Source organism: Cryptomeria japonica, chromosome 5 (assembly GCF_030272615.1).
Source record: "Cryptomeria japonica chromosome 5, Sugi_1.0, whole genome shotgun sequence".
Classification (NCBI taxonomy): domain Eukaryota; kingdom Viridiplantae; phylum Streptophyta; class Pinopsida; order Cupressales; family Cupressaceae; genus Cryptomeria; species Cryptomeria japonica.
Window position 1 is genome coordinate 684,594,674 of NC_081409.1, and position 14,799 is coordinate 684,609,472.

At 33.2% G+C, this 14,799-nt stretch overlaps 2 protein-coding genes across 2 annotated transcripts; both read right to left on the reverse strand.

Annotated features, from left to right (window-relative positions):
- Positions 1-4,238: 4,238 nt before the first annotated feature.
- On the reverse strand, positions 4,239-5,123 carry LOC131040735 (18.1 kDa class I heat shock protein-like). The gene is made up of 3 exons (XM_059220253.1): positions 4,683-5,123; position 4,649; positions 4,239-4,586 (listed from the first exon to the last, which is right to left on the reverse strand). The coding sequence occupies exons 1-3, from the start codon at positions 4,902-4,904 to the stop codon at positions 4,306-4,308; spliced, it is 504 nt and encodes a 167-aa protein (XP_059076236.1). The 5' UTR covers positions 4,905-5,123; the 3' UTR covers positions 4,239-4,305.
- A 4,421-nt stretch (positions 5,124-9,544) lies between these two features.
- LOC131876058 (18.1 kDa class I heat shock protein-like) lies at positions 9,545-10,142 on the reverse strand. The gene is made up of 2 exons (XM_059220835.1): positions 9,920-10,142; positions 9,545-9,825 (listed from the first exon to the last, which is right to left on the reverse strand). The coding sequence occupies exons 1-2, from the start codon at positions 10,140-10,142 to the stop codon at positions 9,545-9,547; spliced, it is 504 nt and encodes a 167-aa protein (XP_059076818.1).
- Between the last annotated feature and the right edge of the window lie 4,657 nt (positions 10,143-14,799).

Below are 14,799 nucleotides of genomic sequence, written 5' to 3' on the forward strand. Positions count from 1 at the left end.
GGATTTTATTTATTTTTGATCTCCAAAATGCGTTCCTAAATTTTGGGTTGTCAAGCGTGTTACCTTTGAAATTTGAAAATATATATATTTGAGTAGAAAATATAAAATGGGGGAAATCGGAAAACTAACAAATTTGCAGAATTTATTTTTACCGGAAAACAGAAAATTATTAAAAAAAAATAAAAAACTGTACCTTTTAATTATTATTATCAGAAAATAGAAGAAGGGGAAGTTGAAAAATTAACGAAGTTATAAAGATTAGTTTTATAAGACAATAGAAAAAATTAAAAACAAAAAATCATTTTATCAAGTAATGAATTCTTGAATACTATCAATCTTATAGATACAAAAAAAAAAAGAAGAAGAAGACAAAGAACAGAGAGGGACACCTAGCAAATAAAACATTAGAATTTCATTTTGTGTAAGAACAAATCTCAACTAAGACCTAACTAATTTATTACCATTATCTTGTCTTGAACTATTGAACTTGCCCTCTAACATATAGTACAAAATCCAATATAGAATCCAAGGTGAATACAAATACCATCCAATTTCAAACTCAAAAGCTCATTTTCAATTATGTGACATTCTAGATTTGTACATATTCTTTGGTCATAGAGCTAAATACTATCCTTTTCACTTTCTTATAATGGAAAATGCACTTGTCTAAGTTATCAATCATCAATTATAGTTAATTAATCTAATATTGCTCGTATGTTTTTGGATTATATGAATTTTTTTATCATCAATGTTTTAGATCACAAAAATCCATACACAATCAAATCCAAAAACATACGAACAACATTTACAAGGATTGTGGAAATCTACTATCATTAACCTGATCTTATTTGTGCTTATTTGTATGTTTTGTATTTGATTAGCTTAGGTTCAACCTTAAAACACTATAATTTTATCTTGGTGATCTTGATCTTATTTATTTACAATAAATTTTTGTTATGAAATCTCATTTTTAAATATGAAAATGTGTAATATTTTCTTGCTTCAATACTTTTAAATTGTTTTATCTTTTTCTATTAGGGTTTTTGAGCTCTACTGAGGAAGCTCTTTTACCAACCCTTCAACAACACATTAGGGTTTCACTTTCAAATATGATATATCACTAATATTTTTAATTTTATAATATCCCAATAAAATAGGCCCAAATTTTTAGGATCGCAACATAATAGGGCCTTGGTACCAAAATTGTAACTTGTATGAAAAATGACAATATTTAAGTGGGGAAAAAAGTTTATTGAACTTTAAAATGACATAGGACCCATATAAGTTTAAAATGATATAAGATAAGGGGCACACTCAAATAAGGGCCCAAATAGGAAAGTGTTGATGTATTAGTGAAATAGAATAAATTAAATTGAATTAAATATTAATTTAATGCAATAAAAGGTCCTATAATACATAGAGGAATGAAAAATTAAAATAAGTGTTAGGAGAGTGTGAAATTGAACTTGTTAATTAAAGGAGTACAAATTATGACACTGCAACAATATATTCATTAAAAAGACTTATATATTAGAGATCTTACTATTTTTTAGTGCTAAAAGTGCTTCATCTATTTTGAGTAGTGCATCTACTTCATGTCTCTTGGTTCAGAGGGTTGGTGTGGATTGGAAAAGAGTTCAATATGAAATTTGAGAGTTAATATTTAAATTACATATTTATATATGTATAAAATTTGATTTTGTGCACCAAATGGTGAGTCTTATATAAGCAAGTACTTCAAGATTCAATATCTCATTATTAGGTTTTTTTTAAATGAGTTAATTGAACATTATCTGGAAGAGAAGAAATTTTACTTGCTAAAACTAATGATATATAATTATGATAGGTAGAGAATATGTTTTCATTGAAGAACAAAATTCTATTTGGTTTAGGATAAGAATTTGTACATGTTGCATAAAATTTGTGAACTTATATATGGTGGTTAGTGGCATGATTTGGTTGATTACTTGGTAGAGAAAAGTTGGGTAATTACCCCTAATTTCTATTCAGTACTATTGGAAGGGCATTAGAGTTTATTTACAAAGGATTGAACTAAATGTAATGATGGTTATGTAAACGGGCAATTGCCCTATATCTTATGTAAGATTTTTGTACCAATATAGGGAGCTACCCCCATACTGGTAGTACTTATTTATGTAAATAAAATAAAATAAAATAATTGTGAACTTACAACATAATGAGTAAGCATACATCTGAAAAAAAATTCCTCCTTTGACTAAATAACCACAAGCAATGGGATCTCATTTGTCAAAATCATCTAGGAGTTGAACTTGGCTCACTTGTGTTTATGAGGGTTTGAACCTTGATGGATGACATAAACAAAAGAATGTAACATCATCCTCACTAATTAGACTATAAACCTTTAACAATTATATATATCTTTGTGTGTGTGTGTGTTTAAGTATTAAAAATACATGTCCCATTAATATATACCACTCAATTAAATATAAATGACACTTTACAATATATCTATTAATATTTTTATTAGATACTTTACTATATATCTATTGATACTTTTATTAAAACAATTAAAAAATTATATTTTATCCCTAAATTATAATATGATAAAAAATTATTACAATTTCAAACCTCAATTATTGAATCCATATTCAGAAGACATTATGAACTATGAAAGAATCTATCTTCCTTTCTTTTTTTAAACCAATCAAACTCCACTAGCCTATTTTCACACGCCATATTTTCAATATAAAAATAGTCTGAGGACAAGAGTAAGGATGATCGTCTTCACAAACAGACAGGCTCGTTCGCCACGTTCGCCACTTCCATTGAACACATATTCTTCATCATACTAGTCTGGGGGCCTGATTGAAATGGAGAAAGAAGCAAAATATATCTACTCATATTCCAATACTTTCTTTATGAGCAAATGCGATCATTCTGTTTAAATTTGATCCATTGTTAGGCTAGAGCATAAGAAATGGATTCAGCTCTCAAAGTTTCAAACATGTCCAACTGGGGCAATCCTCCCCTTAAAATTGTCAATGTGCAAGAGATTGCAAGAGAACAACCCCAAACTGTACCAGAAAGGTACATTAGATCAGAGGAAGAGAGACCCGGAACAGTAACAAAACTTCCTGGTTAGTTGAGAATCCCAGTGATTGACATGGCCAATCTCTCCCAAGGAGGATTTCATGAAAGAAGAGATCTGTAAAATTGCCAAGGCATGTGAAGAATGGGGTTTCTTTCAGGTATATGGGGTTTCTTTCAAGTATATGAGGAAAATTTACTGAACACACCCATTAATCAAGTATGCATTTATCTTATATTATTACTAATGGGTGTCTTTTTAATTCAATTTCCTTAATGTATAGTAATCAAATAGGCTAATTACTAGCAATGGGTATTTGTTTTGATACAATTTCCTTAATGCCCATGAATCCAATGGGCTTCTATGTTGTGTTACTACTAATGGGTATCCTTCTTTACATATTCATCTCTCTCATTGCGTCCTTATTTATCTCTCTTGTTTATCTTGTTTGTGTCCCTTGTTTATCTCTCTCATGACATCCCTTGTTTTATATCTCTCATTATCTCTCTAGTTTGCATATCCACTTTTAACATCTTTCCCTCTTACTTATGTCACTTATTTATCTCTCTCATTACATCCCTTGTTTTATACATTTATCCATTATAGACTACATTCACATCATCAATATCTTGAAAGACTTTTAGTTAACCATTAAAAAAATAAATAAAATAAAAATAAATACCTATTATAGACTAACTTCGCATCATCGATATCTTGGAAGACTTTTAATCAACCTCCACAAAAGTAATTACCCGTTAATTTTAAATTTATTTATTTATTTTTGATGATTTAATTGGATAGAGAAATTAAAGCAGTAATTACATCATATTTTCAGAGAAAAACTCAGTAAGGTAAAAGAGCTGCCATGAAAGCAGTCTTCAGAAATACTCCAAAACTATACAACAGAAATAATCAACAAGAAAATCAGGAATTCTGAAATTTATAATGTATGGCTTTGAGAAGAAATTACCGTATATATTATGACCCTGCAATCTCAACTAATCTTTATCAAAAATTTCATTAACAAGAATGTTCCACATCGCTAAGTCTATGAAAACATTATATGAAATAGACACTACTCATAATTGGGCACTGAAACAAAAACGGATATATATTTAATATCCAAGAAAAGGGTACAAGACGCAGTGATTTATAATATTCCAGAAATGCCATGACACTCATAATAATACCCAGATCTAATACATAAAACTCTCACACAGTCCGATTCTCATATTCTAAGCGCTGCCAATGTCAATGCTTTTAACGTCGCCGCCATTAGCAGCATCAGGGTGTGTTTTGGGAGCGTTCACAGTCAAAACCCCATTCTCCAGCTTTGCAGAAATGTCGTCCACATTCATATTTTCAAGCAGATGGAACTGCCTCATAAACCGCCCGCTTGACCGCTCAACACGGTGCCACTGATCCATCTTTTCCTCTTGTTCTTTGTGCCTTTCCCCACTTATTCGCAGGGTATTCTTCTCCACCAAATCGATTTTCAAATCCTCCTTCCTCAGTCCTGCAATCGCCCAAAAAATATTAAAATCTTTCAAACACACCGCTGCAATGCAAATAAGAAACCCTGGAAAGAGGGGCGAAGAGATTAATAATTAACTGGCAAATCGGCAGTGAAGACATGAGCTTCGGGGGTTTCCTTCCAGTCGATCCTTGTGTTGGCCACGGCCATGGCGTCCCTTGAGAATGAAGAGGCCGCTGTGGGAACGCTGAAGTCCATGGCATCCCACACGCGAGAAATTGGAAGCCATTGATCGAAAAGGCTGTTCTCCCATGGATCCCAAGCGCTGATGCCCCTTCCGAAAAATGGAGTCAGAGCCATACTTTCGCAATTAAAGATGGAAATAAGTCAAAAATTACAGAGCTTGCAGATGAATAGAATGTTGCTGATTTTCGTGATGATGATCCATGAGAGAGATTTGGTTTCAATTTATACATTAGATGAGAGGGTTGGCGAGAGGAGGAGATTTTGGGGCGAAGATTTGAGACTGCTCTGAACTGTTCTCGATAGTTCTAGTAAGTTACAGAGGGAATAAGTTCGTTACGGTGCCTCCGAAAAGAAGATTTTATGTTATCTCGAAAATGTGTTTCTAAATTGTGGTATCAGTAGTGGACATAGTTTCAATAGTGGACATTTTTTTGTCAACTCATAATTTCAATAGTGCACATCTTTTTGTCAATCCAATCCCAGTACTAGAATATCATGTGTACCAATAGTGGAAAATTTTGCATGCCAGTAGTGGTGCACAAATGGGCTAATTATAATTAAAAATGTCAAAAAAAGTGATCTACTATTGGGGCATTTGTTCACTACTATTGCAAATTTTGAGTTATCTACTTTTGGTGCAAAGGAGTTCATGTATGGGTAATCACTTTGAAATGACCACTTTTTGACCTTTCAACACATAACGATTTCCATAGCGTGCATACAACCAAAAAAAAAAATTGAAATCCGACATATGGTTTGAAAGTTCTATGTGCGCGAAGTTAGCTATGTCCACTACTAGTACTCTTCCCTTACCCTAAAAAAAAATTATATAAAATGAGGAAAATTGAAAACACAAATTTGCAGAACTTATCTTTATAAGAAAACAAAAAATTATAAAAAAATAAAAAATGGTATTTTTTAATTATTAGAAAATAGAAAAATGGGAAAAATTGAAAAATTGAATTTTTTTTAAAAATTAGTTTATGAATAAATAGAGAATTATTAAAAAAAAAAAATTGTCTTTTTAAAGTATTATAAGAAATTTATAACTTGTGTAAAATTAAGCTCATCCTCGTACTTTACCTTTCCATATACACACATTTTCTTACACTCTTAGCCCCTACCTTATTCTCATGTGTGCATGTATCTATGGGCAAAAGCATGGAGTTGTGCCACACTTTAGGCCAAGTGAGGGTAGTTCGGCCAACCGAACTGGCCGAACTACCCTTGGGCCGCGTGGCGCCCCGTGGCACCTATGTGGCGTTAAAAGTCCGGTCGGATTATCGGTTTTATAAACCGATTTTTCGTCGATCGACCCTCTTTTGCACCCTAGGGAACTTTGGGAGTTCGGCCGGACTCACAAGGAGCTTATTTCTAGCCCTCGTTTTTCTAGGTAGGTTCATCTTTTTTTCTTTTTTGTTTTGTATTTGTAATTTAAAAAATTAATATATTTATTGTTATAATTTTTTGAAAATTTTTAGAATGAAAATACTAGAAAAATGAAGAAAAAAAAATTAAACCTAGTAAAATTTGAAAATCGACACTATGAAACTATTAGAAAAATATACATATATACCTATTAATAATTTAAAAAAAATCATTTTCTCATTACCCTTACATATAAACTATAAAAAATTATAATCAATACACCACATAAAAAAATAAATCCTCATATTCATACAAAGACATAGACACATACACCAACACTCACACCCACACCCACACCCACACCCACACCCAAACTCACATGCACATACATACAAATACACATACACATGCATACATAGATGTAGATGTGTGTGCATGTGTATGTGTGTGTATGTATGTACGTGTATATGTATGTGAGTATATGTATGTATGTGTATATGTGTGTGTATGTGCACGTATGTGTGGGTATGTATGTATGCATGCATGTGTATGTGTATGTGTGTATGGGTGTATGTTTGTATGTGGGTGTATGTGTGTGTACATGTATGTATATGTATGTGTATATGTATGTATGTGTGTTTATGTGTGTATACACAGACACGTACATACATATTGATACACATACATACCCACATATATACATACATACATACACTGACATGCATATATACAGACATACATACACTCATACACACATACACACACATGCATACATACACGTGCATACACCTACATACATACATACACACATGCACACATAAACACGCATACACACATACACACACATACATCCACATACACACATACACATACACATACACATGCATGCATACATACATACATACACACAGACACATATGTGACTCATGTATGTGTGTACATATGTGTGTATGCATATGTATGTGCACATATGTGTGTATGTGTATGTATGCATGCATGCATGTGTATGTGTCTGTGTGAATATGTGTATGTGGGTGTATGTGTGTGTGTGTATGTATGTGCATGTCTATGTGTATGTACATGTATTTAATTTTAATGTTTCTTTAAAGTAATTTGTATTAAATGTTTCAATTACTTTGAATTGTACTTTAAATTACAATTATATCATTTTCAAATATGTTTGAATTTGTTTTAAATAGTTTTTAGTATTAGTTTGAATTATTTTAAAATAGTTTTGAATACTTATTTTTAAAATTCTTTCTTTTATAACTACACATACAGATATTTTCCATATGGTCGATCATGCATCAAATGGTAGTGTTCATCATGAGGGCACTGACCAGACATCTAGACAGTCTTGTTGAATGCCCTCTAGTGATAGTGATGTTAGGGAGCCTTAGCTTTTTGTCGAAACCATTGAGGACCTACATCGTGCATTAGACCATCTTGAGTCCACATTAGATTTCGCCATTGTCCAACCAAATAAGGAAAGGGCACAAACTATTAGGGATGAGTTACTATGTATGATTGACACTATTTAGACATATAATCCTTATGATGATATGTTTGTCGATTATTTCTATGCCTCCCTTTCTCGTAGTGTGACTAGCATGATGAAATGGGAAACCGTGAGCAGGGATATATCTTTCACACAAGTCCTTATGGTGTTCACCCATTATCAAGGTCTACGGAAACGTAAGGTTAGAGGATATTTAGTTACCAGATGCACTGATCTAGTTGTGGCACCATTCATATATCCTAGATGGTTGGCAACTCATCATATGTGGCCACAGAAGGATGAGTTGCCACTTTATTTCTGCAAACAATTGTTTCCAGAGTTTCATATGGGCTTGTAGGTCAATTATACATCTATACCAATGAATGTTGGGCGGGGGAGATGGAGGCTCAATGATAAATATAGATGACATGATGCACCAACACTCGTTAATAAACGAACATTAGTTGGTCCAAACCTTTTGGTTCTACCAATATGTTTGCAGTTATTGTAGGCAGTAGATGCAATAGCTGATGATGTCAGGTGACATATCTACTCCAACATTACACAGATTGCCATTCAAGTAAACTAGATGACATCTAATCATGTTGGGAGAGATTTGTTGCAATCACATACTACCATTCCGCAAGCTACACATCCAATAGTGGCACTAATCCCTATGTCCGTGTAGATATAACATCTCCACTTGACGTTGCATGGTTGACAGAGGTTGATCCTTTGTAGAGGATGAGTGCATTTTTGTTGACCGATTTACACTTATTTCTTCGATTCTTGGGATCCCACTCGAGGATGTACCAACACAGGTGAGACAACATGTAGAGGGAGGTGGATCTACGAGCCATTGTGGTAGAGCATCTCAGGATGACATAGGGAGAGAGGAGAGAATTCTAGTGCATCCTACAACCCCTCCACTATATACATTAGTTGATTCGACACCTCCTCCTCAGCCTACACTAGCCAATCCAACACCTAAGCCATTACGACCTACACCACTATTATATGTTACTTTTACACCTCCTGCTCAAGTTCACCATGTGTCCTTCCATTCATTTGAGGTTAGCAAGATTGGGAGAGCCTTCGAGTCTCATGAGGTAAACATTGTTTTTTCAGTAAGGTCATATTATTTATTTGATTTTAAATAGTGGATTTCAACTTCAAAATTGTTAACACAATTTAAATTTTGAATTATATATGTCGTAGTTTATCACTCAAATTTGATTATATTTTCATGTCCTTAGCAGTAGATTGGGAATAGTTTGTTTTAAATATCTAACAACATAATCAAGGTTGGTCCACAAAGGTACTATAGAAGAAACTTTTTATCAAAGTCCAATGCCAGGTCATTTGACTTTTTTATATTTTATTTTACAAATTATGTTAAATCATTCACTTTTATGTTAATTAAAGGCAATGGTTTATGTAACTATTTATAAAATTAAAGATAATTAGAAGGCATATGATGGTGTGATTGCTAGTGAAATTATATTAAATTTAGAGAATATGTAGATCATTATCTTTCAATTATAAAAATTTTAAGAAAAAGGCATTTCATTGGAATACGTTAAGAGGTACATTATGTCATTTAATTATATTTATTTTAGATCAAATATGTGCTATTGACATAGAATTAGTATTTTAGGGAACAGAAAAAATTCAACGTGATCATGGATTCATATTCAGATTTCTTAAAACAATAGTTGAAAGAGAGAAATAGACAATGCTCATAATTGAACGAGTTATATATTCAATATCCAAAGAAAGGGTACAAGTAGCGCTTTATATTTCAGAGATGCCATGACACCCTTATAATACTATCGAAATATGATACATAAAACTCTCACATAGTACGATTCTTATATTCTCATATATTCTAAGCGCTGCCAATGTCAATGCTTTTAACGTCGCCGCCATGAGCAGCATCAAGGTGTGTTTTGGGAGCATTCACAGTCAAAACCCCATTCTCCAGCTTTGCAGAAATGTCATCCACATTCACATTTTCAGGCAGACGGAATTGCCTCATAAACCGCCCGCTCGACCGCTCAACATGATGCCACTGATCCGTCCTTTCCTCCTGTTCTTTGTGCCTCTCACCGCTTATTCGCAGAGTATTCTTCTCCACTAAATCAATTTTCAGATCCTCTTTCCTTAGTCCTGCAATCACCAAAAAATAATTAAAATCTTTAAGACACCACTGTAATTGAAATAATAAACCCTGGAAAGAGGGGAAAAGGGATTAAGAATTTACCCGGCAAATCAACGGTGAAGATATGAGCTTCAGGGGTTTCCTTCCAGTCAACCCTTGTGTTGGCCACGGCCATGGCGTCCCTTGAAAATGAAGAGGCCGCTGTGGGCACACTGAAATCCATGGCATCCCACACGCGAGAAATTGGAAGCCATGGATCGAACAGGCTGTTCTCCCATGGATCCCATGCGCTCATGCCCCTTCTGAAAAATGGAGTCAAAGCCATACTTTTCGCAATTAAAGATGCAATGAAATCAAAAAATATAGAGGTTGCAGATGAATAGAATGCTTCTGATTATCTTGATGATGATCCATGAGAAAGATTGGTTTCAATTTATACATGAGGTGAGAGGATTTGAGGCGAAGATTTAAGACTGCTCTGAACTATTCTCGATAGTTCTAGTAAGTTACAGAGGGAATAAGTTCGTTACGGTGCCTCCCAAGAGAGGATTTTATGTTATCTCAAAAATGCGTTCCTAAATTGTGGGTTACCTTTAAAAAAACTATATCTTTGGGTCGAAAATAGAAAATAGGGAAAATTGGAAAACTAGCAAATGTGGAGAACTTATTTTTATAAGGAAACAGAAAACTATAAAAAATAAAAATAAAAGTCTTGAAAATAGAAAAATGGGGAAAGTTGGAAAATTAACAGATATGCAAAAATTTTTTTTATAAAAAAATATACAAATAAAAGATTAATCTTTTTAAGAATTATAAGAAATATATATAACTTGTGTAATGTTAACTCACCTTTTTCGTACTTTACCTCTCCATACGTATACATATTCTTACAATCTTATCCCCTACCTTATTCTCATGTGTGTGTCACATCTATGCATTCTTCATAGATGTACATTTATGTCATTCGCCTATGCACTTCATTTATTAGCCACCTAGATCTAATTGTTCATCTACCTTGAGATATTTTCATGGTCATAGGGTTAACTCCCTAAAGAGACACAAACTTTTATTATCTCTTTCCAGTTTAATTTAAAAAAAAAAAAATCTTGATTTGCCCTATTCATCTTCCTACCCCAAGCCAACGAAACACACATCTTGTGAAAATTGGTGTCATGCGCTAGAATTCAAAGATATTCAATACATTTATTCCACTTATCCAAACACCATTTAAAATATTCTTATCCCAGAGTAGTAAATAAGTAATCAATAGTGACACACTTAGATTTGGTACATTGAAAAGAGTAATGAATTTGGATACATCATCCTAGAATTTTTGATTCGTGTCTTCTAACTTTGTACACATTTCTAGGGATTGACCTCAAAAAACTTACCTCCTTGCAATACAATGAAATTCCTTTCTAGTTATTCTTAAATAATATCAATCTTGTAAATATTGAAAAAGGGCAAAGAACATAGAGGCACGCCAAGTAAATAAAATATTACCATTTCACTATGTGTAAGAACAAATCTCAACTTAGACCTAACTAATCTATAGCCATTATCTTGTCTTGAACTATCGAACTTGCCCTTTGACATAGTACAAGTCCTATATAGAATCCAAAGTGAATACCAATATCATCCAATTTTAGACTCAAAAGCTCATTTAGAATTTTGTGACATTCTAGATTTGCACATACTCTTTGTTCATAGAGCTAAATACTATCCTAAATTTCTTAACATGGAAAATACACTGGTCAAGTTATCAGCCACCAATTATCATTAATTAATCTTATCTTATTTGTAATTTTTTATATGATTTGTATTTGATTAGCTAAGGTTCACCCTAACAACACTCTTATTTCATTTCGGTGAACTTAGTCAATCCTTCACAACCTAGTTTTCTTCAAATGTCTTATTTTTATCATGAGCTACAATAAATATTTGTTTTGAAATCTCATTTTTAAATATGAAGATTTGTAATATTTTCTTAATTGATTACTTCTGAGATAAACTATTTTATCTTTTTACATTAGGGTTTTTGAGATTTATTGGGTAATCTCTTTTACCCCCCATCAAACAACACATCAGGGTTTCACTTTCAAATAAGATATATCACTAACATTTCTAATTTTACAATTTGAAAGCACTCTTTGAAGCTTTATTGTTCATCCTTTGTTTATGTCATTAGTCACTCAATTTATTAATCTTACACCAAGAAGGATTAATCATGTATTCCCTAACAAGATCCAAACCAATGACAATGGGACATTTTCTAATGCACATAATGAGAATAGTAAAGAGTATAAACTAAGGCCCTCTTTTAGATAAACAAGATTTTATACTTGGACTTACTTGTTTGGATAATATAAAAATTCTATACAAAGTAGCTAATATGACTCACAATATGTTCATTAACAAGACATATATTAGAGATCTTACAAGTTGTTGTGCTAAAATTACTTCATCTATTTTGAGTAGTGCATCTACTTATATGCACACTTCCAAATATTGCAAGTCCATCCTTTACCGTTAACACTTCCACCACCACTTATTTCTTTTCATTTAGTACTTATATTTTCTCCACTTTATCGAGCCCCAATATGGCTTACCTATAATCCATACCACTCTTGGGATTTACATCAACAAAATGATGTACCACACCTTCATGTCTATTCTTCCTACCACTATTGTACCTACCACTACCCCACTTACCCAAGTCATTTCCATATTTGATATCTTAATACCCTTGGGAACCTTGAATATGTTATTCCTTTATCCTAATTTACTAACTCATTCAACAAAATACTTCTTAAAACATACGCATACACACCATGTTAGTAACTAAGCCTCATATATCACTCTCTCTTCTACCACCCTAGATGCACTACTTCACAAGATAAATCAAGTAGGAAAAAAAGTGGATATAAGACAAAATGGGCAAGATAGTAATAAATTTTGAAATACCAGGAATACACCTCTATATTTTGACATTTGGACTTATTTAGTACCTAAAATTTTTGTGACGCCTCAATTTGAAATGTATGATGAAAAAGGTGATACAAACACGTATTTGAGATCATATTTAGTATCATGTGTAGACAGTATTTATGAGGATGAGCTGTTAACATGGCCATTTTTATGCTTACTAAAATAGTCATCCCTAGTTGATGGTACCACTACTCATCCCTAGTTGATGGTACAACCTCCATGGGCAACAACCCTAGTCTAGACCCTTGGTCAACTCAATGATTGGGCACTAATTTCTAAGGGGCACGCCTTTTTCCTTTGAAGCCCTAATTGGGTAGATTTTTTCAAAATTTTATATCTTTTGGTTCAAATACTATATTTTTGTACAAACGATATATAATTGGAAAGCTAGTTTAACAAATTTATAGCAGTATGTCTCATTATCTAATTTTGTTGCTAGTGTATTTCTTTTCTATCTAAAGTTATATATCTAATTTAGACTTTTCAGCTCATAAGATTTTATCTATTTATTAAATTAAATTTATAATTCTTGTAGAATTATAAAGTTAATTTAAGGATCTCTTTTGATATATTCATGCACTTTTTCTAGGTTCATCCCTATGCACATTTTATTCATTTTTTACAAATATCTCATAATGGCTTTTTATGTGGACATATTGGCACTCAGAGAAGTTCTATCATTTGGGGGGCTTCATTTTTAGTATTTGAATCATATTTGGGAGTTTATAATTAGTTTTGAAGCTTTCTATCTTTCTACATTTGCAAATCTTATCATTTGAGGATTGAATCGTGCATAAAAGTTATAAATGCACATATTGTAGTCAATTCCATGTAGTTGGCATGTGCCAATAGGTTTGGCATGCCAATCCTAAGATTTGGTCATGTCAAACCTATTTGGTATTACCCAAATAGAAATTCACTTTTGAAGGTACATTTTCATTTGTCGAGCGCCAAATTTGGTGCTAGAAAAATAATATTATCAATGAACATCTTTCTTATACTTTACATTATATTAGTAGGATTTTTTAGAGTGGTTTCATATATCTAGGATTTATAATGTAGATTGTATTTTTTATAAGATCATTTAAAATTTTAGACTTAGTCAAATTTTAGTAATCAGTATGCTCCTATCAGCATTAAATTTTAGACAGTCAAACATTCATAGTCAATATGTTCCTATCAGCATTCTCTCACTCTCTCTATGTCACTATCTTTATCTCCCCCAAAATATAGACCTATAGATCTCTTTATCGCTCTTCATATGTCACATTTATACATCTCTATCTCACTCTCTCTTCTCTCCCCCAAGATCTAACAATACCTCTTTACCTCTCTTTCCTACCCATCACTCTCTACTATATGGTTCCTCTCTTTACACAACTCCCCTTCACTCGCTCACTACCTCTATTTGTCTAGGTTTGTCCCACCTTCTCTCCCTTTGTACCTCACCTTCCCTTCTTATCTCCATCTCTATCACTTCCTCTTTTCATCTCTCTTGTTCTCTCTGCCTCTCTTATTGTTTCACTCCCCTCTCTATCCATTCTATCAATCACTACCTCTACCTCATACCCTCTATCTCTCCCCATCCCTAGGTCTCTCCTTCCCTCTATACTTACCTCTCTACCTCTCCCTCCATGTATCATTACCCACCTCTCGCCCCCTCTATCTCTCTCACCTCTATCTTTCTCCCTAGGTCTCTTGCCTCTCTCTCCCCAAGCTCTAGGTATCTCATCTTTATATCTCTACCCTCTCTAGTTCTTTACATCCCTTTGCATCTCTTTCCCTATCTCTTTACCCCTCTTTCTCTCTCTCTCCTTCACCTCTCTACATCTCCCATGTTTTGGTCTCTCCTTCTTTATGTTGCCTTCTTACCCCAATCTCTATCCTTGTCTCCCTCCCTCTTTCCTTCTAGAGATAGATAAATCAAGTGAGATAGAGGGAGGGGGGGAAGATACGTGTTGAGAGAGAGAGAGAGAGAGAGAGAGAGAGAGAGA